Source organism: Talpa occidentalis, unplaced genomic scaffold (genome assembly GCF_014898055.3).
Source record: "Talpa occidentalis isolate TD23 unplaced genomic scaffold, MPIMG_talOcc4v2.1 talOcc4.3, whole genome shotgun sequence".
Classification (NCBI taxonomy): domain Eukaryota; kingdom Metazoa; phylum Chordata; class Mammalia; order Eulipotyphla; family Talpidae; genus Talpa; species Talpa occidentalis.
This window is the reverse complement of record NW_023603184.1, coordinates 124,103,971-124,131,594: the sequence shown is the minus strand read 5'-3', so window position 1 is coordinate 124,131,594 and position 27,624 is coordinate 124,103,971. Positions and strand designations below refer to the sequence as shown.

The 27,624-nt window shown below is 41.0% G+C and overlaps 1 protein-coding gene across 4 annotated transcripts in view; it reads right to left on the bottom strand.

Annotated features, from left to right (window-relative positions):
* CASP8 (caspase 8) overlaps positions 1 to 27,067 on the bottom strand; it is a 32,518-nt gene extending 5,451 nt beyond the window's left edge. The window contains exons 1-9 of one of the 4 annotated variants that reach the window (XM_037523830.2): positions 26,904 to 27,067; positions 18,436 to 18,509; positions 11,088 to 11,428; positions 9,299 to 9,404; positions 7,626 to 7,764; positions 7,475 to 7,519; positions 5,315 to 5,400; positions 3,782 to 3,923; positions 438 to 939 (exon numbers count right to left, since the gene is read on the bottom strand). In XM_037523830.2, coding sequence (XP_037379727.1) covers positions 438 to 939; positions 3,782 to 3,923; positions 5,315 to 5,400; positions 7,475 to 7,519; positions 7,626 to 7,764; positions 9,299 to 9,404; positions 11,088 to 11,395 — 1,328 coding nt within the window. In that variant the 5' untranslated portion in view covers positions 11,396 to 11,428; positions 18,436 to 18,509; positions 26,904 to 27,067. Of the gene's footprint in view, positions 1 to 437; positions 940 to 3,781; positions 3,924 to 5,314; positions 5,401 to 7,474; positions 7,520 to 7,625; positions 7,765 to 9,298; positions 9,405 to 11,087; positions 11,429 to 18,435; positions 18,510 to 20,603; positions 20,804 to 20,841; positions 21,046 to 26,903 lie in introns of those variants that run through there. The other 3 variants (XM_054699987.1, XM_037523829.2, XM_054699988.1) reach the window with 3 other exon arrangements.
* Between the last annotated feature and the right edge of the window lie 557 nt (positions 27,068 to 27,624).

The following is a 27,624-nucleotide window of genomic DNA, read 5'->3' as shown; positions in this document are numbered from 1 at the left end:
TTGGCTCTGAATCAGGCTAAACTGGTGGTGTAAAGGGTTTCTACTCATCAGCACTTACCTCCCACTATCCACTAAGAGGATTTGAGGTTGATTAGCTATTATAGAACTTTGGACAGAGTTGGAGGATGTTAAATATTGAAATGGTTTATTGCCTTCTTCGAAGATTTCTAGAACTAGTTGAGTTGGCTTAATCGTGTTTCTGCTTAAAGACAAAGCTGGACTATATGACTTTACTTCATTCTCAACTCTGTAATATGATTCTCCTCTGAGGCAGGATGAAAGAAACTGCTCAATAAATATCTTGGTTTTCCCAACTATGAACTAAAGATGTTAGTACAGGCCACATCTCCCACTTTGCAACTGCCCTGGGAAGTACAGCCATGTGATCTACCACTAGCCATTTAGAGGAGAATGAAGGGTTGAGTAGACAAAATTACCTAGGACATCGTTCTCTCAGGCTCTGACAAAGTGACTGGATATACCAGGTCCCCTCCATAGGGTTTCGGTAGGAAACACAGTTGTTCACAGTGGCCATCCCCAGCAGAAAGTCAGCTTCATCTGGGATATATCTCATCTGAAGTGATGAATCCATTTCTAAATAGCCTTCATTCTGTTCAGAGTCAGTCTCAACAACTATACCTTTCTGGTAGTTTTCTCCTTGACAAGCCTGAATAAAAAAGATTTTGGGTTTGCCTGCAAGGGAAGGGCATTTGGAACCAGTGAAGTAAGAGATCAGATCACAGATGGAGGCTTCCTGCCCATCACAGCCATAGATGATGCCTTTGTCTCCATGTGAGAGGATGCAGCAAACGAAGCAGTCCTTGCTAGTGTGATCCATGAGTTGGTAGGTTTTCAGAGTTTCACAGATTTTCTCTGCTGTGCAGTCATTGTATATAATTACCTCAAAATGAAGATGATTAAAGGTCTCCTCCAAAGCCACTGAAAGTAAAATTTAAAAAGTTATATTACACCAATGTTTTCCAGACCACAGCCCAGAGCTAGCAAGAACAGTGGGTTTAATATGGATCAGAAGACAATTTGAACCAGAATTTAAGAGCAGGACCCCGATATTAGTGGCTTCGTTCCACAGGCTTCTAATATTTACTGCCACTAGCTGAAAACATTCCCCAGTCCTGAGGCAAATGAGAAAGATGACAGGACTGTTGCTGGCCCACTGTCTTTTCTCAACTGGTCTGCAAGTTGGGTAAGCTACTATTTGGACTTACTAGCAAATCAATCTAAATATAAAAGATCATTGTATTACTTACATAATCAGGATAAAAGCAAAAAAAAAAATTTTAGGAAAAGAGCAGGATTAAAAGTTATTTTATGGGCCTCCCCGATGGCGCAGCGATTGAGCGCTGGGTTGCGAAGCTGCCCGCAGCCTCTGCAGTGCCGGTTCGATCCCCGGCTGCTCCCCAGCCCTGGAGGAGGGTCCCACATGGCGCGCAGACCTCTCCTGCCGCCCGCTGCTCCCCTCAGCAGTGTGCTTCGGTCACTCTGCCTGCTCTGCTCCCTGCTCTGGTTCTGGTGAATTCCCTCACCCTCCCGCGCTTCTGACTGTACCCAGTGCTTGTATAAATAAATAAAAATAAATCTTAAAAAAAAAAAGTTATTTTATCCTGACGTCTCTCAAAAATATTTATATTTACCAAAATATATGATATAAATCTTTAAAAAGTCACATAGCTATCCCCTCTACCACTCTGTTAACCAGTCATGTCCCATGAAGGTAACTACTTTCAAATTTTAGCTACATATTTTTTATTAGCCTCATTCATTTTGTAATGAATTTGAGTATGTTGCTATTTATTCACTTATAAAATTTAGACTTTCATAATGAGTTCTTATATTGGAGGATGAGCATTTGGACCTCTTAGACAATTACTTATGATTTTTAATAGAATCAATAGTAATATTTGTATTATTAATACTATATAAACATTATATTCTTTAATATTCTTCCTTTCTATTAATTTTTTTCTTTCCTGGAATTAGGGATGGCATAATTTTTTTCATTCACTTTGTTTTTTGGTTGTTTTTTTTTAAAGATTTATTTATGTTTGTACAAACCAGGGTACAGGCCAGATGCACGAGAGGGTGAGAGGATTCACCAGAGACAGAGTGGTGAACAGAACAGGCAGACTGACTGAAATACACTGCTGAGGGGAGCAGCGGGTGAGACAGGAGAGGTCTGCTTCGCCATATGGTATTCTCACAGGCTGGCCAGGATTGAACCCGTGCTGCAGAGGCTGCGGACAGCTTCACAGCACGGCGCTCAACCCGCTGCACCAGTGGGGAGGCCCCAATTTTTTTTTAAAGGAAGAATTTTTTTTATTTTATTTTTTACTTTTTTAGCATATTAGAACTGGGGTATAGGCCAGAGGTTAGGGATTGAACTCAGGCCTTAGCAGTGATAGCACTAAGACTTAACCCCTCAGCCACCAGAGAAGCCCCATACATTATTATTACCTACAGTCACCATGCTGTGACTAGTGCTTTAGATTTAATCATATTGCATAACTGCAAATTTGGACCCTTTAACCAAAAGACCAGAAATAAAAGCATTATTTTAATAAAAATGCTTTAATAGCAAATGAATGGATATCAAAGGCCTGAAACCTTTTCTTTAGGACCAAGATGTATGTAATCAATGATGCAGTCATTTAAAAAGCTCTGTGCTTTTTTAAATCTTAGAATAGATTGGCTTAATGAATTTTTTTTAAACAGATTTTAAAAAATAAAACTCTAGGGCCTCCCCGGGTGGCACAGGCGGTTGAGTGCTGCACTGTGAAGCTGTCCACAGCCTCTGCAGCGCTGGTTCGATCCCGGCCGGCCGGCGAGGGTCCCACATGGCGAAGCAGACCTCTCCTGTCTCGCCCGCTGCTCCCTTCAGCAGTGTATTTCGGTCCATCTACCTGTTCTGTTCCCTGCTCTGTCTCTGGTGTCCTTTCACCCTCCTGTGCATCTGGCCTGTACCCCATTTCTTGTATAAATAAATAAATAAATATTTAAAAAAAATTTTTAAAAATTGAAAAAAATAAAACTCTTAACAGGGTCCAATTGCAGAGTGCTGATGATTTGAATCAATCTACATTAATTTTCTGAACTTTACTCAATTAAAAAAAATTAGTCATGAACTGATGTGACTCATAAACACCATTTTCCAAAGTTCTTCAATCAAATAAATATTCTTAAGATCACAAAAGCTGAATTTAGTTCTTTCTACTCTTACTTTTAATTGTAGGCATATTTATGTTCACATCCTGCAAATTACTTTTTCGTTTAACTTTTAAGCACTCAGTCTTAGCCTAAATAGGTCGAGCAAAAGAATTTCTGGCTAATCTAACATTTGAAAATGCTATTTCTGTTATGATCTCACAATTTCTGCTGCCTTCATAGCCCAACTTTTATAAATGCAACTTCTTTATGTGTCTTTAAACCAAGGCAGTGTTTCTGGCTAGTACCTAATACATTCCATAGCAGTACTCCTATTAATTAAATTAAAAACAAAGCCCATTGCTGCTTTTAATTATGTCTTTTAGTAAAAGTTGATATTTTCTTTATATATGCATTGCTTTGATTTGATTTTAAAAGTTAATTACAGTTAATACAGAAACTAGCAAATATGTAAAAAATGTTCACCTCCTCAGGGAAATGTAGTTAAATCCATTTTTTTTTTTTAAACGTGGCTCTGTTGGTATGGTTTTTGTTTTGTCCTTTTTGATTAAAACACAGTTATCAGGAAGACTGTACTTCTGTCTTTTGGGTTCTACTGTACCTGCATCCAATTTTGTTCCAGTCCTATCCTTCATCTTATAAAGTTTGGGCACATCCTCACGTGCTTGGCTGAAGTCATAATTGTTAAAGATCAAACAGTATCCCCGAGGTTTGCTTTTCATTTGGTAAATTTTGTCTGATGTCTGAAAAAAATAAAAATCCAACCCAGGAGTTAACCTGCGGGTCAAAAACTTGAGATGTGAACAAACAACACTAGTGAGAGGTGGAGCAGCCTCCACACGGGACTGGACACAGGTACACTTCCCACGACCTCCACCGGGACGTTGTTCCCCTGAGGAACAAGTTTCCACCTGGGCCCTCACACAGGCTCCCCAGAGCTCTCCCCACAGTCAGTGTGTAAAGTCAGTAGCCCAGACTTCGGCCTCTGGAGCACTTTGAACTTAGTATTGTTGTCATTATTTTTCATCGTTTCTGCTCACGGCAGATAACATCGGTGAACTCTGAATATGTAAGAGATCTTCAGGAATTGCTGAATGAATGAATGAATGTCTTAGAGCACAAAGCTGGGCTGTCTTCCCAGGACCTTTGTGCTTCCCTTGGCTATCTACAACTCACCCATGCTTCTGGGCTGCCCGTGGAGGGCCTCTCCATCACACATGGCATGGGAGCCCAGGATTGTTAAAGTTGAGGGCTTAATCTGGCTCTCAGGACCACACTGACAGGGGAGAGCTTGGTCAGTGTGGCTTGTATGCAGTTTACAGTATTCGGATCTAGTGCCTGACAGTATCAGCCAGAAATAGCCTAGTACTCCTGAATTTCCCAGGGCTGTTTTGATGCTGAGATATTCAGCATTTACTAGGAAATCTCTGCAACTCTTAAGGTAAGGCCAGATGCTTGACTCCAGTACTTAATAACCTTCAGACTTTAGGCAAGTTACCTAATTTCTCTTTCACTCTGTACCATTAGCTGTTGGGTAGATAGAGCACTTTACTGGACCACGTGACTTCACTGAGCCCTTCATTTTCAGACTGAGAGAGGAATGAGGAGCTGATGAGTTGTAATGTGATTGGTACATAAACAGTGATTAAGTCTTTAAGGGAAGTCTTGTGCTGACTTACGGTGACAAGAATATAGAGACAGCCCAATGATGAACATTTGCAGTTTATACCTACCTAATCACAAAGGAGAACGTTTTGAAATGTTAAACTAAAAGAAAAGGCCTTGCTTTCCAGTTCTGCTAGACACTCCCCCAAATCCCTCTTCCATTTTGGCTGATGCAGTTGCTGAAAAAGTTACCTAGGAGGTTTCTCACCCTCCTGTCCTCTAACTTGGCCAATTCCATGGTGTTTGGCTTTAAAATAAAAATTGAGGAAACCTTAGGATACCTAAGAGGTCACTTTTTTTAAATTAAAAAGTCACACATTAAACTTGTGAATTTTTTTTTTTTTTGGCTCTCAAAATGTTTAATAAGCTCCTTCCCCTTATTAGCTAATCTGTAAGCTAAAAAAGATAAGGAACACAATGACTAGAATATTCAATGCCAAGAATAAAGATATTCAGAATTTCCGCATACCTGTGTGTCACTGTCCTGTTGTCCCGGAGAGTCGGACATTGCCAGCATTGCAAAGGACCTCTGTCCTGTGAGCAACTGGGGCTCCTCTAGAATGAGGCATGACAGGGAAATTACTTTGGTAAAGAAGCAAGTAACATAGAGGTTTAGAATATGTCATCCCAAAATAGGCTACTTTGTATTTTGGATTTTTAAAAAGATTTATTTATTTATGCATTCAAGAACTGTGGTGTAAGCCAGAGGTGCAGGAAGTGAGAGGACTCACCAGAGACAGAATGGGGAACAGAACAGGCAGATCTACTGAAATACACTGCTGAGGGGAGCAGTGGGAGAGGCAGGAGAGGTCTGCTGCGCCACGTGGGTGCTGGCCAGGCAGGACAAACTGGTGCTGCAGTGGCTGGTGATAGCTTGATAGCACTGTCTTTAACCCCTGACCACCAGGGAGACCCCTACTTTGTATTTTGAATTAGAAGTACTTGAGAAACAACCAGTGCAAGAAGGACACACACACTTCCCCCCTCTATTACCCCAAAGCAGAATAAATTAGGGTACCTCTTGAGAGTACCCTCTGTCTTCCAGGAGGGTAGAAGTCATCCTTATCACCAGAGATAGGGAATTAAGGGCTAAGAAAGCTACATAAACAAACCTTGTTACTCTCCAGTAATTTATTACCCCAAGCCCAAACCCTTTGGGAACACATAAATCTGTTCCTTTGTATAAAAGGTATAAAAGCATGCCTTGGTCACTTCTTGGAGTCTCATATTTTGGGGGACTTTCTTACCTACAAAATTAAATTTTGTCTTATGTCCATTTAATTATTAGACAAAGAACTGAAAGAAAGGAAAAGTGTTTTGCCAAAGAAACAGGTAGCACCTAGAACAACAAAAGGTCCCTTTCAAATGAAAATTCACAGACTGCCTTGAACATAACATCCTTGCAGTCCACAGGGATTCTGCAGGCAGGACAACTGACACACTTCTGGACACACACAATCAAAGTTTCTTTTGTCTCATAACTTTATGTCCCTCCACCACTTAAAAAAAAACAGTAGTAGCTCAGAATGAATTTTTGATTTAAAACTACCCCAACTTCTTAAAGCCTTGGCCTAAGGAGTAAAAGGATAACTATAGGGTCATTTCTCAGAGTTAATTTTTAACAAAAGCCGATCCAAGGTCTGTTACACACACACACACAACCAGGGTGAAGATACAACCCAAAAATATTAACATTATTATGTGGGTCATGTGTTTACTGGGGTTCAAAAAATTTCTCTGAATTTAAAATCACTTTCAGGGATAATATATAATTTTTATAAACAGTATATCTTATTAAAATGTTGAAGGAGGGGCCTCCCTGGTGGCACAAGTGGTTAAAACTCAGCACTAAGAAGATATCCACAGCCACTGCAGTACAGGTTCGATCCCTGGCCAGGGAGCCAAACCACATGGCACAGTAGACCTCTCCTGACTTGCCCACTGCTCCCGTCAGCAGTGTATTTCAGTCAATCTGCCTGTTCTGTTCCCCACTCTGTCTCTGGTGAATCCTCTCACACCCCACACCTCTGGCCTGTACCCCAGTTCTTATATGCATAAATAAATAAATCTTTAAAAAATAAAATAAAATTTTGAAGGAGATCCTTGACAGTCCCTTCTTATTCAGCCTAGCTCACAAGTAGAAAAAAAGACAGAGGATTGGCTCTAGCTCCTTCTCTGAGGGAAGAAGTGTGATTTACTAGAGCATCCCAAAGGTCAGGGCAGGCGGATTGCAGGGAGGCATCCCCTTGGGGGATGGGGAGTCTGGTATTTGCAGGGGATGAAGAGGAGGTGCTCACACTTGGTCAAGAGAACCCTGACATGAAAGGCAGAGCCAAATTGTTCTCGTTAAAGAAGGAATTAACTGAAATAAGGAAGTTCTGAGATTTTGAACCCACCGGCTGGTACATCACACATGTGGCACATATCAAGAAAAAGAAAACACAGGAAAAAAATAAAGCCTTATTACTAATCAATTCCACACCTATTTTAAACTTGCTGGCCTGGGACTTTGGGGTCTGTGCCTTTTGACAACTCATTTTTTATCTTTCAATGAGTAGAGAAGGTGCTCACAAAACCATTTCAAAGTGAATGAACTAAGTAAACTTGAAAACATATCTCCAAGTATTACCATTTGAAAGTTCATCTGGGTTTCTTTCAAGACTCATTCTTGCATCTGAATTAAAGAAACACACATACTTGATTAGAAACATCTATGCACAAAGGAATTTGTGGGTTTAAGAAAACATTCTGCTAAGCCACAGCTATCAGGTCATATCTACCTTCGCTCAGTTCTTCATAATTATTGATTATCTTCAACAAGCTCTTGTCGATACGGTCACAGATAAATTTTAAGTAGTCCAAGTTTCTGTTCCCTAAGATGACCCTTTTTTCCATTTCTATGAAAACATCAAACAGATTCTAGAGAGAGGAGAAATAAAGTTGTAAGATTGGATTGAGTCATGGCTTTTTAGATTTTTTTTTAAACTGGTACTTCCTCTAAACCAAGGGCCCATGCCAGCTTCCCATGTGTAGGGTAAGGTAAAAGTATCAGGCTTTTCTGCCCTCCCGCCATCAGGATAGATGAGGGAACCCTGCGGTCCTGAATGCATGCCTGATGGCGGGCACCTGGAGTAGGGTGTGGGCAGAGGTAGATGGGATTCACCTGGGCTGAGACTGGGCTTTTAAGGGCGGCGTCATGGGGACGCCAGCAGGAGCAGAGAAGCCGAGAGAAGAAGAAGAGAAGCAGAGAGAACACCACAGAGCCCAGACAGAGTGAGGATTTGCTGGGGCTGGGAGGACTGCCAGGCTCCTGGCCCCCCAGCACCCCTGCCTGCCATATGCCTGGTAAATCTAAATAAAAAGCCTGCAAAACGCTCCAAGGACTCACTCTGACTCCCCCTTTACCTGGTCTGCGGGATCATAGAAAACCTGCATTGTGGCCCGTTCCTGCCCCTACACCATGTCAACCCTTGAGAGAGGTTATCCTGGTCTTATAAAGTCAACAGGCTATTAGGGAAGCAATTCCGTGTTTTCTGGCCCAGAAAAATGGAATTAAAAAGACAGAGGAGAAGCCATATCAGATATCAACCGGTCCCCAGGCCCTAAGTTCTGAGCTGAAACAGTTGCAGACTCCTTATGTAAAGACTGTGAAACGGCCCAACAGAGAGGGCTGAGTATCCATGGTGGTCACCATGGTGACAGCCCTGCGACTGCCTCACACTCAGCATTGCCTCTGGCATCAGGTCCTCTTCAAGACCTGAGTCCCACCTCACACACACACACACACACACACACACACACACACACACACATATACAAACACACTACACAACACACATATACAAAAAAAATTCCCAGTCCTGGGTTGTTTCAGAGACTACAGAGTGGGAAAAACATTTCAGAACCATCTCTGTCTTTCCTTTTCTGTGGGGTCCCAGGGGGTTGTGCCCCCACAACCAGCCTTCTCCCCTGGCTCCTGGTAATGTGTGAGCAGCACTTCACAGTTCAGAGAGGAATCATATCTTTTTTTTTTTTTTTTAAAGATTTATTTATTTATTTATACAAGCACTGGGTACAGTCAGAAGCGCGAGAGAATTCACCAGAGCCAGAGCGGGGAGCAGAGCAGGCAGAAGGACCGAAGTAAACTGCTGAGGGGAGCAGCAGGAGGCAGGAGAGGTCTGCACACCATGTGGAACCCTCGCCCGGTGGCCGGGGAGCAGCTGGGAATCGAACCGGTGCTGCAGAGGCTGCGGGCAGCTTCGCAACCCAGCGCTCAACCGCTGCGCCACCGGGGAGGTCCCAGGAATCATATCTTTAACATTCATACCTGACAACTTTCTTCTCCCCTGGTTAAAAAGTGAGATTTCGGGTTGCTGTTACTAGACAGGCTTCCATTGTCAGAAATCCCACTGGCTGACTCCAGGCTAAATCTTGGGAAGACACCAGAACTTACCATGTCATCATCCAGCTTACATTTTGGGATCTTCTCATGCAAAAAAAACTTAAATTCCTTCACTTTGGGGTCATCTAATCCTTCTGAAATCTGAAAAAGCATGACCCTGGGGTGGGAAACAGAGACACTTTAGAAATGTTTTCTTTTTATATATATATATATATATATATATATATATATATATATTTAAAGGTCAGGTTTATTAGGGAAGGGCTGAAACAGTTAAAGACACTTGCATAGACAGAAGCAGGCAGGAAGAGCTGCCCCAGAAGGGTCAGGTTTGCCAAGAGAGGCCTGCATGGTTGCAGGTGGGCGGCCTTGACAGGTCACGGGCAGGCAGGAAGGCTGCTGCCCTGCAGAGGAGAGAGTTGGTGAAAAGAGACATGTATATAGTCACAGGTGGGCAGTGGGATTGCTGCTAGAAGTGCTTTCTAAAATAACTTCCCATTTGATATATGAAATGACAACAGACTCCATTCCAATGCCTTCCCTTTAAGTTACAGCCAGCAAATCACGTGATTTATGAATTGAGTCCTTGGAAAGGGAAATGCAGACAAACACAGAGAACAGACACAGACTGGAGAGACACATATGCCAGACAAGGAACACAAAGACTGACTTGACTCCTGCCAAAGCTGGGAGAGCATGAAGAGCATCTCCTTCAGAGTGTCCCAAAGGAAACAATCATGTTCACACCTTGATTTCAGATTTCTAGTCTCCAGAAGTACAAGCAAATAGACTTCTCTACATGTTAAGTCACCCAGTTTGTGCACTTTGTCATGGCAGCCCTAGGAAGCTAATACATCCAGACTACCTTTTGTCATTTAAAGTCAAAATGGTCAAACCTCAAGTATAGAAACATATGAGAGGGAATATGCCAAAATCTCAAGTGTCTAGATTACATGGCCCAGGGTATTAATAGCCAGCCCAGTAGAGGGATAATGGTCTTCAGCCTTGGCTGTGAGATCTTGATGTCCTACAGGCCAGTCATTGGCAAACAGCAGAGGAAATGAAATGGACCACAGTTAAGGCTTTAGTGGAAGTTTCCTGAAAGGAAAGCTAAAAATAACTTCAAGCGGAGTGTGATACCTGGGAAAATTGAAAGAGAAGTGTTTTCATTTTTAAAGATTTGTCTCAATCTCAAAAACATAACTGAACATGGCTTGTTATCACTTGCAGGTTACCTGCTCTGTCACAGGAAGGAGGAGGCTGAGCTGCAAGGCCTTTGGCAGGGCAGATGACCAGGTTACCACTGTTCATCCCGCAGTGCCCAGGGTCACAGAAGCTAGGCACTGTCAGGGAGGCCCAGCCTGGCCAATCAGAATGACTGGCAGCACATACCTTATTAACGAGCTTATAAAGCTAGTCTTTATATGTGGAATAAGAATTCCCATCATCATCCACGAGAATGTGGGAGGGAGATTTCTGGATGGAATGCTTTTAATAGACAAAGGAGACACATGATGTGGCCATCAGCAAAGCAGAGATAACATGATAATAAGACACATCACAGAAAGAAAGAGCTAGAAAATTTAGAAAATGTCTATTTTAATGCCTCAGCATATCTATAATGACTCACTTTGAAAAATGTCTTTTATAAATTTATGGTGTTTGCATTTTTTTCTGAATTATACACAAGGTCTATGAATTTTTTAATCTGGCCTCCGTGGCACATCTTCCCAGAGCCTCCAAAGTCACATCACACAGACGACCCACAATCAGCACAACCTATAAAGATATGTCCATCCCCCCATAGTTCCCAGCCCTACCCTTTAGAGGCTCTCCCAACCTGTAGGCAGAGATCTGGGCCCTGCTGGGTATCTGAAGCTCCTGCTTCATCTCCTCCTTATCAGTGTTCAGATGTTTCTTCAGCAGATCCCATCTGTCAATTCGAAAAAGCAACTCCTTCAAGAAGGATAGGTTGCTTTCCTCCAACATTCTTTTTTCCTGGAGTCTCTGGAATAATGCCAAGGCATCCTTGATGGGTTCCTGCTTCTTTGGCGGGATGTAATCCAGGCTCAGGAACTTGAGGGAGGCCACCTCTTTGCTATCCAGCTCTTCCCCAATATTATAAAGACAACTGTTGAAATCATCCATGCTTGTCAAGCGTTAGGAGAATGTGGTTGTAACCTGCATTAAAATATAATGCTATGTTCAGATGAGAAAGAAAAGTATCATTTACTGGTGTGTTCCTTCATCAAATCAAATACCTGTATTTTATGTCCGACAGGGAATTTAAAAAAAAAAAAAAAAAGGCAAAGCAGGAGGCACTCCTACTCTCAAGTAGCTTGCTATATACGAAGACGAATATACAAACCAGCCAATGGTCACAGATCTGTGACCAGGCCACAGTAAGCAATATGAAGGAATATGAATTGTTCGAGTCAATTCAGGGAGGCACAAGTTCAGTGAAGTAACCACAAAGGACCTGGGAGGGGAAGTGGAGGGGGAGACAGACGAAGCTGTGAGCAAACAAGTTAAGGCGATTTATGGTGTGGGATCAAGAGGGGTTCTGATATCTTTAAGTTCCCGCTGTGTTTGCTAACATTCTTGGATGAAAAAAATCCTGTCATTCAGAGGTGGTGTTCAGGTGAACCAGGACAAAGATATTTCTCACATCTGACATTAAAATAGAAATATTTCTGATTTTCCCATTAAAGTAAGTTTTTTGATTATTGAAAAGTGGCCCAAAAGTCTTCAAAATTTAGCCCTTCCTTTTAAAACACCTTTCCTCACCCCCATAATTATAGAAGCGGGGGGGGGGGTTGCAAAAATTGAAGCTATAGTAAATTATAACACAATCACAGTTATCATATGATAGACACACACAGAAATACATTTATATAAAAACTGAAACTGGAAACAGGCTGCATATTCTGGTGTATGTATCTGGATTCCCCATATACATACTTTATATCTATAATGAACATTTATCCTATTATTAGTCTCCTTTGGCATATTTTTAATATTTCATATTTTTAATGTTTGTTTGCCAGCAAATAGATATATCAAAATTTGTTTCAAGCAATTATCCATTTCTTTACTGTTAAAAATTACACTGAGAGGCTTTTTCATATATCTTGAGAAAGACAGCTACCGATTTCCTCCTTCTTAGAATTGGAATTAGGAGGCAAAACCTTTTTTTTCTCCCTGAGACAGTTTCTTGACTCAGAAAACTGGAGTGACAGTCTTACAAGTGGACACTTTGCCTTGGATTCAGAGAGAGAGAGTTTAGATCTTTCACTGCAAAAGTAATCAATTATCATGAAAATAGTTTTATTTAGGGAACATGTTAAATATATGGTCAGCACCTAACAAGATATGTTCAAAGTACAACAAACAAAAACTACTGACCATAGACAGGAACAAACTAGTAAGTTAATTCCTTAAATCACAGCTATAGAAACACGTGTGTTCATCAAGGTCTGCTCAGCAAGTCTCACCACAGCAACATGTGTATCCCTGAAAAGTGAGAAACATTCCAAATGTCCTTCAGCAAAGAAGTAGCTCAATTAACTAAGGTATACAGTAGTTATACCACAAAATATTATGCAGTAGTCAAGAGTAATGTACTCTGTCTTCTGAAATAAAAATGGATAGGTATCCAAGACTTGCGATTATGACAGTGAAAAAAATAAGTTGTAATATAACTTTCCCCAAATTGTCTACCTTTTAAAAACACTCAACATGACACAATTAGATTTTCAGTGATCACAGACAGATACATAAAAAAGCAAGGGGAAAGGTAAGGGGGTTCTGCAAAAAGACATACAAACCCATAAAATTGTTTCCATAGAATTTGGGGGTGGTGTGAGGAATGTAGCTAACCCTTTCCTGTAATGTGTTAAGGAGGATGTAAGAAGATGTTGTCTGTGCAAATGAAATTAATGTTAAAATACTAGCTTGGGTGTGTTCTTATGTAAGAAAGTGATTGGGGAACAGGAAGTGAGGCCTTCTGGAAAGCAGACAAGGCTTTTGCATTCTTAAAGGAAGACAAAATATTAGATGAGCTTAAACTTTAAAAAGAATACTAGAGAACTCAAAGAATTTATTTTCTCCCAAAACACCAGAAAACTTTCACACATCTCTCTCAAAAACTAAAAACTCTGGTATACTAAATATCAGACTGTGAAAGATCTAAACAGCACAATAAACTTTCTCAGTTAGGCATTTCCTCCCAGGAGAAAATATACGTTTTTTCCAACACATGCAAAATATTCACAAAAGCTGTCCAAAGAAATAAAATCTCAATAGATTTACAAAGAGCAGATATAATGTCCAAATTCTCTACTAAAAGCTAGAAATAAAATTAGAAATTTGTGTGTTAATCATAAGTTAACAATGAAAAGTGAAATTAGAAGTTAACAATGAAAAATGGTCAAATCAAACAAACTACAAAAAGGGTTATGCACATACAAGTGGTCTTTTTAATCCATGGTGTCAGAATAATTGGACAGACTTCTATAACAAACTGAAATGGATCCTAACTGAACTCTTTACGTCAAAATTAACTACCGATGACTCAAAGATTTAAACCTTAAAATTAAAATACTAAGAAAATAAACATAGGAGGATTTTTAAAAAGATATTGCAGCAGTGATGAAACTTTCAGAAAATCTGAAAGTCATTAAAGAAAGGTTGATAACTTTCCTTAAATAACTAAAATATTTTGCAAAAATAACACAAGCAAAAAAATTTTTTACTCTCGTACTGGGAAAAAATAAGGGCAGTGATATAGACAGAGTAGGGACTGATTTCTTAAAACAGGGTTCTGATAATGTAATACATTTTTTTTAAGACCAGTAATTCAATGCATAAACAGATAAAGACCATATGCAGACAGTTCAAAGTGCCAGTAGCTTTATTGTTTTAAAACCAATGACTTTTAAAACATTTGAAAAGATGTTCAACCTCATTCACAATTTTAAAAAAATTATGAATGACCTTCATACAATTACCACATTGGTGAACACAAAGCTTGCAATACTCAGAGCTCTGAGATGGTGGAATAAAAACAGATTAGTGGGGGCCTCCCAGGTGGCGCAGCGGTTGAGCGCTGGGTTGCGAAGCTGCCAGCAGCTTCTGCAGTGCCGGTTTGATTCCCGGCTGCTCCCCGGCCATCGGAGGAGGGTCCCACATGGCGCGCAGACATCCGCCGCCCGCTGCTCCCCTCAGCAGTGTACCTCGGTCCCTCTGCCTGCTCTGCTCCCTGCTCTGGCTCTGGTGAATTCTCTCACCCTCCTGCGCTTCTGACTGTACCCAGTGCTTGTATAAATAAATAAATCTTTAAAAAAAAAAAAAGTAAAAAAAAAAACAGATTAGTGGGTAATTTGGCCATGTTTGTCAAAAAATAAAATGCAAATTTCCTTTGAGCCACAACTTAACTTTCAGAAGTTTTTCCTACGTTAGCTTAAACATTAATGTTCTAAGACGCATATACAAGACTAGTCATGGCAGCATTTCTTGAAGAAAGAAAGGAGCAGAAAAAAACTGTTTATCAACATTAGAGGAATGTTTATCAACATTAGAGGAATTAAGTAAACTAAAGTAAGTAATGTTTATCAACATTAGAGGAATTAAGTAAACTATTAATCATATTCAATAGAACTCTATTCGGCTATTTTTTAAATGGGAGGATTAACATGGTTGGATATGTATGTCTATATTATTAAGTGGCGCCTACATTGGTATGTTCATAGATATTTGAATAAAGCACACTGGAAGTTGCTTAGTGTCTGCCTCAGATGGACAGGAAAGAGAGACTGACATTGCATTATATACCCTTTTGTACAGTTTGAAATTATACCATAAGCATGTATTACTTATCCTAACCATACATGTACCTATCTAAATTAAAATCTCTAAAGACCCATTTCATTCAGATTTTAGAAAGGATCTAAGCTAGATCAAATCTTATTTAGTATCATTAAGTTCAGTGTTTTTAATATTTTAAATCAGTGCTGATAACTGTTGAAATCTCATTTTACTGAATAAAATCAACCAAAAAAGTCAAATGAAAGCAAAATTGCCTTTATTCCCTCCACAATTATTTTTTCCTGATATATAACAATATTTCTATTACTTCTGAACAATAGCAATGGTTACTGTACTCATTTTAGATCATATAGCAAAGAAAGAACCGTAATTTACACAATCACTGTCTCATTGCATTTAGGATGATGTTAAAATGCAAATCTCCATGTACCTCTCTAATTATTTTTTTTGGAATGTTTTAGAAGTAGTATCATTCAACAGCATTTTCTGACAGTATATATTAAAAATTATAAAAATAACATTACAATCTGAAGCCATGAGTTTGGATATAAGATGCCTATCCCTTACAGCCTGTCCTCTTTGGCCTGCTTGTCTCTCATTTCATTATCTTTGCAATTATGTGACGATGATTTCTAAGTGACTTTTGCATCATTACAAAATGGACACTTTGAAAGGAAAGTGCTGGTAAGGCTTCTTTTGTGGTCTAAGTTTTCTAGGACACACTGGAGTGAAATATTCAGTCTTTCTTTGTTTAGGTTACACAGCTCTGCCTTCAGAGTACCTGGGAAGAAATTGCCTGCACAGAATCATACTCCTTTAACAAAAGGCTGCTTCTAGGTATGGGTTTGTAAGGGGCCAAGGAGGTTCTTATTTTATGGAATCTTGTCTCACTCTATGAAATCTTAGGCTAGAAACTTTGTTAGAGTAACATTATTTGTTTATTTATGCATACAAGAGCTTGGATACAGGCCAGAGATGCGGGGTGGGGGGGGCGGTGAGAGGATTCACGAGAGGCAGAGTGGGGAACAGAACAGGCAGACTGACTGAAACACACTGCTGAGGGGAGCAGCAGGTGAGACAGGAGAGGTCTGCTGCGCCATGTGGGTTGCTCCCTGGGGATCAAACTCGTGCTGCAGAGGCTGCAGACTGCCTCATAGTGTGGTGCTCAACCCCCTGCACCACCAGGGAGGTCCTAGAGTAATATTTTTATTTTATTTTTTTTTTAATAGAGGCATGCTTTATTTATTTCTTTGCTGGTTTGTTTGTTTTGTTTATACATGCACTGGGTACAGTCAGAAGCGCGGGAGGGTGAGAGAATTCACCAGAGCCAGAGCGAGGACCGAAGTACACTGCTGAGGGGAGCAGCGGGCGGCAGGAGAGGTCTGCGCGCCATGTGGGACCCTCCTCCGGTGGCCGGGGAGTAGCCGGGGATCGAACCGGCGCCGCAGAGGCCGCGTGCAGCTTCGCAACCCAGCGCTCAACCGCTGCGCCACCGGGGAGGCCCTAGAGTAATATTTTTAAAAGAACATTCGTTGTTTTATTTTTCTAATCCTAAAATAGGAAATGTAATGCTTATTCCCTACAGAAAGTGCAGAAAAGTATAAAAAGAAAAAGAAAAATCTTAGACGCTTGCCATTTAAAAGTAATTCTTGGTGACACCTAGAGACTTTCCCCCAATTTTATTCAATATATAATATAAAAATTGTGAGTATATACATATATAAAACATATAAATCAGACTATTTTGATATATAATGCATACAAGGCAAAGGGTCTGGGCTGGATGGAAATACCTCCAGGAACTTTCCTTTTGATTAAACAACATCTGTTAAATAAAAAATCTGTAAAATACATTTGTATTTTATAATTGAGAAGCATGTTTAATATTTTATATAGTAAATATATGCCTAAAAGTATTTTGATATAAATAAAAGCTTATATTATACATAAATGTGTATAACATATAACCATGTAAACATAAAAACAGTTTTTCTTCGCTCCTTTTATTACAAGCCTCTGAAGAGATTGCTGTTATTGTCCTCACTTTATTATTGTGAAAAATCAGGTTAGAAATAAGCTAGTAAGAAGCTAGTAAGAAAGGAGTCAGGCTTGGATCTGAGCATCTCACTCGATGTTAAAATGCAAATCTCTAAGCTTCAGTGACAAAACTAAGCTAACTAATGCAAAAAACTAAGCATCAGTGACAGTCCCTGACAAGATAGAAAGCTTATTCTAATAGCAGTTTGAATCGGTGAAGGAATTTAACAAGGGAAGACATATAATCATTACATTTTTAAAGATTAAAATTATTAAAAAATTTTAAAATACCCAACCTCCCCCCCAAAATAAGATTTCTTAACAAATCTACTACAGCAAGTCATAACTTCCAAACCAAGCCAGTTCATGCTGGAATCTCAGCATCTCATTCCACAGTTCCAACTCAACCACTGCCTTATATGCTACAATTAAATTGCAAATAAGTTTCATCTATCACAAGCAATTCTTCTAGCAACATTCTAGCAGCATCCTAGCTCTTTCAGGAATAAGATAGCTACTTTAAGACTGAGGAAATTAAACACTAAACGTGCATCATCTTCTGAAACAGAGGTCTGCCTGTCATTTAAGGCTCAAACTACTTGCAAGTTGCTCTCAGGCCCAAACCCTTAAGTGACAGAGTGACCACTCCTCCTGTCCAGGAAGGCTGCCCCAGGCAGGGAGCTCACCCAGAACCTGACGGACATCCACCCTGCACACAAACAGGCCCACCGTGGGGCCCTGCTGCCGGGACTTTCCCACAGCCCAATAACGATTCAACCTCAACAAAACAGATAACCAACCCTGTCATTTTCCTTCTGAATGATATCCAAAACTTCAAATCTAAATGTTTAATCTCACAAGTAAAGGTCTCTGATTTTATAGGCCCTTGCTTGCCATTATATTACTTACTGTACTGTTCTGTACCTTTTTAATTTCTCAAATAATTTAATTACTAGGGGTATGTGTGTGTGTAGGTGAAAGTGGTAGCTGCAGCAACTAAAGTCAGTTGAGGTTTAAATTTTGGTTTCTGTACTTTGACAAGTTTGACCAGGAGAAGTATGAGGCCTCTGTACAGATAGTTGTACTAGGAGCATCCAGAAAGCCCCCTGGGAAGTCATCAACCTTAGCTGAAGGGGTCTTGAGATCTGAGCCCCTACTTTACCCAGGTCTTGAGCCCTTGCCATGGTTTTCAGAGAGACTACAAATTCCCATGGTTTCTCCATGAAGGCTCAATACAAGAATCCCCTCCATGGATCTTGAGGCCACCAAATCATGCTTAGAAAACTCTAGAATCAAAGGCATTCCTCCCCACAAGCCCAACTGACCTTAGCAAAGAAGCAAATCCTGGAACACTCACAGTGGCTGTAGCTTCTTCACAGGCTTCTTCCCCCCGGTGTATCTAAGACAAGAATAAAAGTTGAAGAACTAAGCTAATAGGCTGACACCACTTCCTGTTTTAAAAGCTTGAGTCACTTCAATATGAGTCCGGCTGCTTCTAATAAGGCCTCCTGCTAGAACTGCAAAAAATGTTGGGTGGGAAACCTTGCCAACCTCAACTTTGGCTCTGGAAGTGTGACTTTATTACTTTAGGGGCTTCATTTCCATATTAAAAATCTGAGTGAGTTGAAAACCAGTTGATAACCAAGAACCCTTTGTTTTCATATTTCTGGATTTTACCGATATTCTGAGTATATTATGAAGACTTCATTGTTTTTATTCAGTAAATATTTTTGAGAGATATTGAGTTCTAGAAACTGCAGGGCGTTCACCACAGCCCTCAGAGAGTTGCTCTCATGGTTTTCCCCATTTATACTCAAATAAAAGAATCGTCTCCAAGAACAGTAGATCCTGCCCTCAGCAGCTTAGAAAACTCTAGAAACAACTTTACCAGAGACCGATCCTGGGGCCCTTACCTTAGCCTGGGCCCTGGAGACAAATCAGTGAATAAAACACACATGGGCTTTGCCCGTCTGCTTAAGTTGAAATGTTTTCTGATGTTGAAAGCAGAAACAAGAATCAAACCTCTCTCTTCTTTGAAATCGTCTTTCTTCTTCCTCCAATCAGAATACAATCAGTGGGCAGAGACCCATCTTACGGCTAGAGGATTAAATGAGGCATCTGAAAGTGCCTGTCAAGGGCCAAGTCCAGGCACCCCAGTAATATCAGTGCCCTTCACTACCACTTGATTCTGCACCAATGATAAAATGAATTTCTGCTAGTGTCTAAATACTAATCCCAGGGGGGACTCCCTGACCCTTTCTTGATGCCTTCCCAAGTCCTGAGTACCTCCACCCCCGAATCTAACCCAGTTTTGTCACCAGTCTTTGCTTGGTCACAAGGCTGAGCTTCACAAGGGCAGGGACCATACCTTTCATCTGTGTCTCAGGCCCTGCCACTCAAGAAGCAACATCTAGAACATGAAGTTTTCCTGCACATCCACAAGGAAAAAAACCATGTAGAAATGGTGATGAACATAAATTCCCTAACAGAAATATTCAAATAGACAATGTATACGAAGTGATGCCCAAACTCATTGGTAACCCGGGAAATGCCAAATACAGTTGTAAGTTGGACCAGGTCAAGGATTCATGGGCAGGTAGGGAAATGGAGGACTGAACTGGCACCATTTGGCCTGATCAGGTGTTACTTACACCAGGACCGGCAAACCTCCTGGGTCTACATCCCAGATAGGTTCTTATCTAGTCCTGTGTAGGACTGTGGAGACAGTCCATGGTGTGATACCATGTGGTGGTAGAAACTGGGACTTGGCAAAAGACATATTGCACTTAAAGTGCACGGAGGTTATTTTTAAAAACAAGGAAAGAGAATGAGCAATTCCATAATAATTACTACGTAATAACTGCTGACATGGGGTAGTTAGTAGTGTTAGTCTGTGTATTTTCTTGATCCTCACAACCATCTCTTTAGGTGGTATTAATCCTATTTAATAAAGGATAAGGAAACAGAGGTGGAGAGAAATTACTGACTTGCTGCAGTTCACATAGTTTTAAAAAATAGTGTACACAATAATACATTTTGCAAAGAAACAGATCGATCCAGGAACTCCTCATATGAAACCATTTAGAGTTGTCTTGGGAGCCTGAGATGGGGTAGGAAGTGGAGTGGAGGAGAAATGAACAAGTTCCCCAGAACAGGCCACGAGGAAAAGAGGCTGTAGCTTTAGAGACCAAGGACTTTAGAATCCGACAGAGGATTCAATCTTCTGCCCCAGGGTCACATAGAAAAGGAAACAGAGTAGGTAGATTGGGGGAAAAAAAAGGTATCCTTGAATCTCCAAACCGATCCAGCAGGAGAGCAGAAACAGCAGAGTTACTGGAAAGTCTTGACTTAAAAAGTAGCAAGGCCGGTGGCTCTGATTCAGAGATCCCCACAGGATCCGCAGTGCTGGTAGGACCCAGACGTGTCCCCACTCTGGCAGGTCCAAGCTGTCCCCTGAGGGTCCCCAGAACGTGGCTCTGCGCTGGGCACTCACCTGCAGCGCCCTGTCCTGGCAACATCACAGCCACCAAGTCCCTGTCGCCGAGTCCCGCTGCCTAATTCCACGCGCTCAAATCCCTAAGGCTTCTTCACACAACCAGAAAAAATTCTCTTTAAGCCATGTAGGGCGGTAGGGGCTGGGGAAGCACCGCCTCCAGGAAGAAGTTTTCTTTTACTTTCTGCTCTCTGCAGAATCACTTCCTGTTTCTCTGCTCTTCACATGCAAAACTTACCTGTGAATTCAGCAGGGTTTTAAAAAAATCAGCCGAGGTAAAAGAAGGCAAACCTGTGAAAACATTGCCTTACTCCAATGGAGAATGGTCTTCAGCAAGAGAGAAAGAAAATTCCTCAAGAGAAAGAAAAAGAACCTATTTCAGGAAGGAGAAGATTCCAACAAGAACTTATTTATTTAAAGGAACCAATGTCCAATTTCCAACCATCCAGAAGAGGGAGATGTCAGACCATCGGTTAACATGCAAACTAATACTCATTTGGAAGCACTTAGATGGACTTCTTTTAGTATTAATGACAATTAATACTAATTGGCATTAATACAATTAATACTAATTGTCATTAATACTAGTATTAATGTCATTTTCAAGACAAGCTTGAGCCTCTGGCAAATAAAGCCATTTTCCTTTGAAAGGGAAGAGGTCTTAACCCTCTATGCTGTGGCACCAAAGTCAAGAACCAGCCCCACCAGATCTTATTGCAGAGCCTCTTCTTGGGTTCAAAGCAGACCCCTAACAGAACTTTGGAGAAATCCTATAAAAAAAAGCCCTGACTAGGGGAAACAAACTCTGGAGTTCATATCCCTGGCCACGCTATAGGGCTTAGTAACCAGTGTCTCACCCGTGAGTCCGGAGTGGAGGTAACACAAGCATCTGTGGCCTGAGTTCCAGGGTCTCACTTTATCCTCCGCCCTCGTCCCCACTCTCTGCCTCTGTTTCCTACTTTAAATTTTTAAAGGATTTGCAGCCCTTTTGTTTTCACATCTGCACAGTCTATGACACAAACACCAACTGTAATACAATAACTGTAGGTTGTACTCCTAACGGGTGTCATCTCTTATTCTCACAACGCAGGGGTATTGTCCCAAATTATGGATATAGAAACTGAAAGATAAATAACACAGATTCAAACTCAGTCCTGTTGAGCCAAACACAAGGATTTGTTTTTAAACATACTAGAACCCAGCCCTTAGGATGTGAAATGAACCATGGGGATGAAAGAGCAATAAACATAAGTGAAGACAGAGTGACCTAGGCTTATTGGGTTTGGGGTTTTCTGCCACCTACGGAGTTAGCCTAATTATGGCATTAAACATTTTTCACACATTCTGTAGGTATCAGCCACAACCACTTACACTGGCTCATTTCACCTTCTGAACAATTATCACACGTAGAATTTTTTGCTCTCATTGTCTGAGTGAGGAAAGTGAGACTTGGTGATGGGCACTGAGCTACTGAGTGCCAGATGAGGCCTGCTTCCGCTAAGGGGCTGCACAGTTGATCAGTGTCCAAACATTTGTATGCAGTCATGGCTCCCAAAATGACTCACCTGAGAGCTCATTGGAGAAATTGAAAAAACACCACTGTTTAGGCCCCTCCTTTGAAATGCCTACTTGAGCAAATTACAGAAGATAAAACAGGTTGAGCGCTTAGACCAAGGTCTGAACCTTCAACAGGTCTCTATAAATATTCATGACAATTGTTACTTAAAATCACATCTGTAAAATGACTGTTGGATTAAATTCAGTGTGAGTCAGCTGACAAGTAACAGGACTAGTACACACACCCATGTGTGTCTCTGGAGACATTATGCTTTTAACCTGATGCACCTGCCTCTGTCTGCACCCAGGCCCAGGCTGACAGAAATGGATGAGCCACTTACAGACATGCAGGGGCTATGATGATTTGGGGGTGGGTGGTCTCAGTTCTTCAACTTATGTCATTTGGATTCATTGATGCTAAGTTCTCCCAGTCTTAAAGCTTTTTTTGTTTTTAAAGGAAGATAATAAGTGAATCATTAACCTTGTCAGCATTAATATCAGACTCTTATGTACATGTGGTGGGGGAGACTAGAAAGCACCGCTCATGCACCTAACAGCAAACTACAGAACCCATAATACTTAGCACTTTCCCACTGTTTCCTTCTCCCTCAGAACTGAGGGGTTGATGTGTCTGGAGGCTGTAGGTGAGGGGTCCACAAAGACCCATAGGTCCATGGAGAGAAGCCAAATGTGCTTGTGGTTATTGCCACCTTTGTATTTTCTCTACCAGTATCTTTTTTCTTAAGATTTATTTATTTATGCATTCAAGAACTGGGGTACAGGCCAGAGGTGTGGGGGTGGGGGGTGAGAGGATTCACCAGAGACAGAGTGGGGAACAGATCAGGTGGATCCACTGAAACATGCTGCTGAGGGGAGCAGCGGGCGAGTCAGGAGAGGTCTGCTGCTCCATGTGGGTAGCTCCCTGGCCAGGGATTGAACTCAAGCTTCAGAGGCTGCGACAGCTTCACAGGCTGCATCCTAACCCCTTGTGCCACCAGGAAGGCCCTCTACCAGTATCTTCTGTTGTTTGGTTTCCAAATTAAATCTGTCTGTGACTTTACAACTGATGGCCTTTCTGAGGTTGACACAAATGGTACACAACCTGGGCCCAGACTGAAAAATTGCCAACCTCCCCGGGATGGTAGGAAAGCAGGAGAAATGTGCCCATAGGGGCAGTTTCTGCTCCTGGTTCTGTCACTCCTGGAGTTCTAGGGTAGGTTTCTCTCCCTGGTGTGGGATCTCTATAATTTGGTACTAATCCTTCTGGGATATACTCAGCAATTTCTGTTTGTTTAGGCCTTGTTTCTTCTGTGGCACCAAGATGGTTCATGGGCCTTAAGGGGTCAGGGTTGTTCTAGTGTATGTGAGTCAGCTTTGGGCAGATTTCACCTTAAGACAAGCTCATACTGGAACATAATTCAGTGCACTAAGGGAGGAATCCTGCACTCAGAACTTTCCTTCTAAGGTGTGGGGCCTTCCTGGTGGTGCAAGGGGTTAAGACACAGCACTATGAAGCTGCACTCTGAAGCTATCTGCAGCCACTGTAACACGAGTTTGATCCCCAGCCAGGGAGGTGACCCACATGGCACAGCAGAATCTCCTGTCTTGTCCACTGCTCCCCTCAGCAGTGTATTTCAATAGATCTGCCTGTTCTGTTCCCCACTCTATCTCTGGTGAAACCTCACACCTCTGGCCTGTACCCCAGTTCTTGTATGCATAAATAAATAAAACTTTAAAAAAAAATTGTGCTTGTTTTGCTACTGAACTAAATAGTCTAACAAAAGGTCGGTCTGGCTGTGCAAAAGTGAAAAATTCTAGTTTCCATTTCCCTTTGAAGGTGGCATAGCTGGGAAAGGCAGGCCATCTAAAGAATTGCATATAGCAATTCTAATAACATTGTGATTACAACACATTTGTAAAAGAATTGAGATCCTGGCTGACTAAATTCTCCGGGGGTTCCTCCAACTTCAGCAATCCCAACTGGTTTCATGTGTCACCATCATAGGCTGTCCACATGCATCTTTAACTAAGTGGAAAGAACTGACAAAAAAAAATTAGACTTCCAGTGGCTGACCTGGGGAACTTTTGTACTTCTAAAGCTTGCTTGTCTTAAAACTAAATTAGACTTCCCTAATGCTATTATTGTAAATAAGATGTGAGCAAGACACTTATACTTGATATATGGAAATATAAAGGATACAGTAAAATTGCCTATTAGATGATCAGAGGCTTTGAATAGACTTCCTCAATAAAGATGTACAAATGGCTAACATTAAAATGCTCAACTTCACTTGTTAAGGAAATGCAAATCAAAACCATAATGAGATATGGCCTTACACCTGTAAGAATGGTGTATATCAAAAAGATTCAAAAGGATAGGTATTGACAAGGGTGTGGAGAAAAAGAAACACTTATTTCCTCTTAATGGAAATGTAAATTGCTGTTGTAACTGGGCCTTGCAGTGTAGACTGCAGGGAAAGACTGGCATTTTTCCCAAACTGCTGCAGCAGTGGGAGACGTTAGAAAAACTTGGCGGGTTTATTCGCCCATGCCAAAAGTTGTTGCTTGTGGGCAGCCCCTCCCTAAGGAGCCAGCCATGTTAAATGGTGTAAAAAGGAGGTTATCCAGTAGGGTGGGGGGTTGTGAAAGAGAATAACAGGCAGCATGGGAGCCAGCTTGAGGTCCCCACACACTCCAAGACACCTGGACCCCAACTCCCAGATTCCTGCCTTGGAAAGAAGAAAGAAGACACCCAGCAGCCAACATCGAAAGAGAGGAACCGAAGAGTTTTTGGAGTGACTGGGAGGCTGAACTTGACTCTCTGGTTTTGTTGCTGCCACTGCCTGGAAAAAGCATTGAAGCCCTGGATCTGGTGTCTCAAAGAGCTCTTTATCTGATCTGATAAGCCTCATTATCCCTCTAGCCCTTGCAGTACTCCAGTTTTACTCCTGAGGAAACCCAAATGCTGAGGGTGGAGATTTTCCAGGATTTTCAAGCAATAAATAACATTATCACATTTTAGTATTCAGTGGTATCTAATCTGTGTGTGTGTATGTGTGTAAGCATGTGTGGATAGATGGATGGATGGATAGATAGATGACAGATTGATAGATAGATAGGTGGCTATATCATGTCATGAGCACCCATATCCACTATTGGTGCACTTTTATTTTGTTTCCACACCACTACCATCCTTTATATCCCCTTAAATTTTCTTTTTTTTTTAAAAGATAAATACAGGCCCTTTTTTTTAAGATTTATTTTTATTTAGTTATGCATACAAGAACTGGGGTGTAGGCCAGAGGTTTGGGGGTGAGAGAGGTGAGGGGAGCAGCGGGCAAGACTGGAGAGGTCTGCTGCACCATGTGGGTCAGCTCCCTGGCCGGGGATCAAACTCAGGCCACAGTGGCCGGCAATAGCTTGATAGTGCTAAGATTTTTAATCCTTGTGCCACCAGGGAGGCCCATATCCCCTTAAATTTTCTCCCTCTTCTCTCCCTCTTAACATCAGAAACCTCACTTCATTTATTAATGCCTGCTAGTTTCTTAACTAGTTTTTTTTTTACTAGTTTACTAGTTTTTTTTTACTGTTGAATCATCTGCTATGTGAGTGTCTAATATTTGTCATTCTGACTCGCTTTACTACACATCAATCCTTTGAATTCCTTCCATTTTGCTGTAAATGCAAACATTTAGCCTTTCCTTAAGATTGAATAGTATTCCATAGTGTGGATATATCACATCTACTTGATTAAACCTTCTATTAATGGGCACTGGTCTTTATATTTTACTAGTACCCATCACAACTAGAAGTAAATTTTTCCTGGTAATTAATTTGAGTCATGCTTATTTTAGCATTCCAGTTGGTGAAGGTAGTCAATACGCATTTGCTTTCACATGGGAAGACAATTACATTTCAGGGTTTCACTGAAAGTCCTAGTTACTATTCACAATTTATATGAAGACTAATTTAAATGACAGTTTTGTAAAGGTTGGTCTTTTTGCAACATGTTACATGATCTGCTTCTTTGCTTGTCCCCAGAAGCCTCTTCTCAAGAAGATAGCATCCACTTGCCAAAGCTCTTAGCCTTCAAGGGATACAAGATCACCAAAGAGAAGTCACACAAATCCGACTTTGATACTTAGGACACCATGTATCAGAACAAAGGCTACAGAGAGATCCAGGTAGACTTCAAAGTACCCTAACTCTTCCAATGCCCAAAGCTTAATGTCAGCTGTGAGGTTTTTTTTAAATTCACTAGATATTGTGAACCTGGATGAAAGTTTCCCTTTTTTTGGCAAAATATTTATATGCTTTATTAAAAAATAAAAGCCTTGGATAGCTCTTTAGACCAAGATGGCGTCTGAGGAAGTTCACTGCTTCACTCCCAGGAGGATAATCTAAGTGCTATCTATAAGAGCATTAAACCCAGAGGGTCTCACACCTTGGTGCCAAACTGGAACACCTCTTAGACACTGGAAACCAGCACAGACCATCCCAGAAGGAAAAGTGAAGAGATTCAACTCCGTACAACAAAAGGTGGCTAGAGAGAGACGCCTGGAGTCTACAAACCTCAGAGCTGTGCTCCCATGTTTAACTGGTGACCCTGGGAAGAGCTGAGTGGAGTGGAAGCACACCCTTAACTGACGGGAGATATGTGCCCAGCGGGATGGATCCCAGGTGAAAAGGACAGTGCACTGGACTTTATCCCTCCTCCCCCACACCCCTGGGACCAGCACTGACCTTGAGAAGTATGCTGATAGAGTCCAGACTGTAGAGATGTGGGTCTATAATGTCAGCAAGGAGGGCTACCAGGGATGGCACAAATATAACCAACTTTGCCCAACAACTGGATGTGTTCAGGCCCTTCTCCAAACCCTTGACTCAGCAGCTCTTCCAGACAAACAGGTTACGGAAGCCCAGAAATGCCAAACATCTCAAGTCATATAAAATCAGGAAAAGATAAAAAATAATAATAATAAAACATAGCACCATCTGCTGGAGAAGTAAAAGTTATGCACCCTCTAAGTTGCTGCAAATGACACTGAAAAAAAAAATTGCCAACTTTTTAGCAGCAAATGGGCAGATAGAAAAAAAAAATACAACATATGGCACCCTGATTTTTCAAGGAAATATGTCTCCACAAGAGAATAACTTTTGAAACCCAACTACAAAGAAATGGATGATATTTTCTTTCTGTCACATAGAGTTCAAAATTGACATGATAAATTTTAAAGACATGGAAGAAAACACTGAAAAACTAAAAGATATAAATACATATGATAAAATACATTTCTAGCTAAAAAAAGGTAACAAGAAACAGGAGTGGACACTATATAATGACTAAGGAAATAATACATAAGGAAGACAAAACACTCATCTATATATATGCACTAAATGAGGAAATATTAAAATAGATAAGGAAACTGTTATGAAATCTGAAAATAGATATTGGCAGAGAACT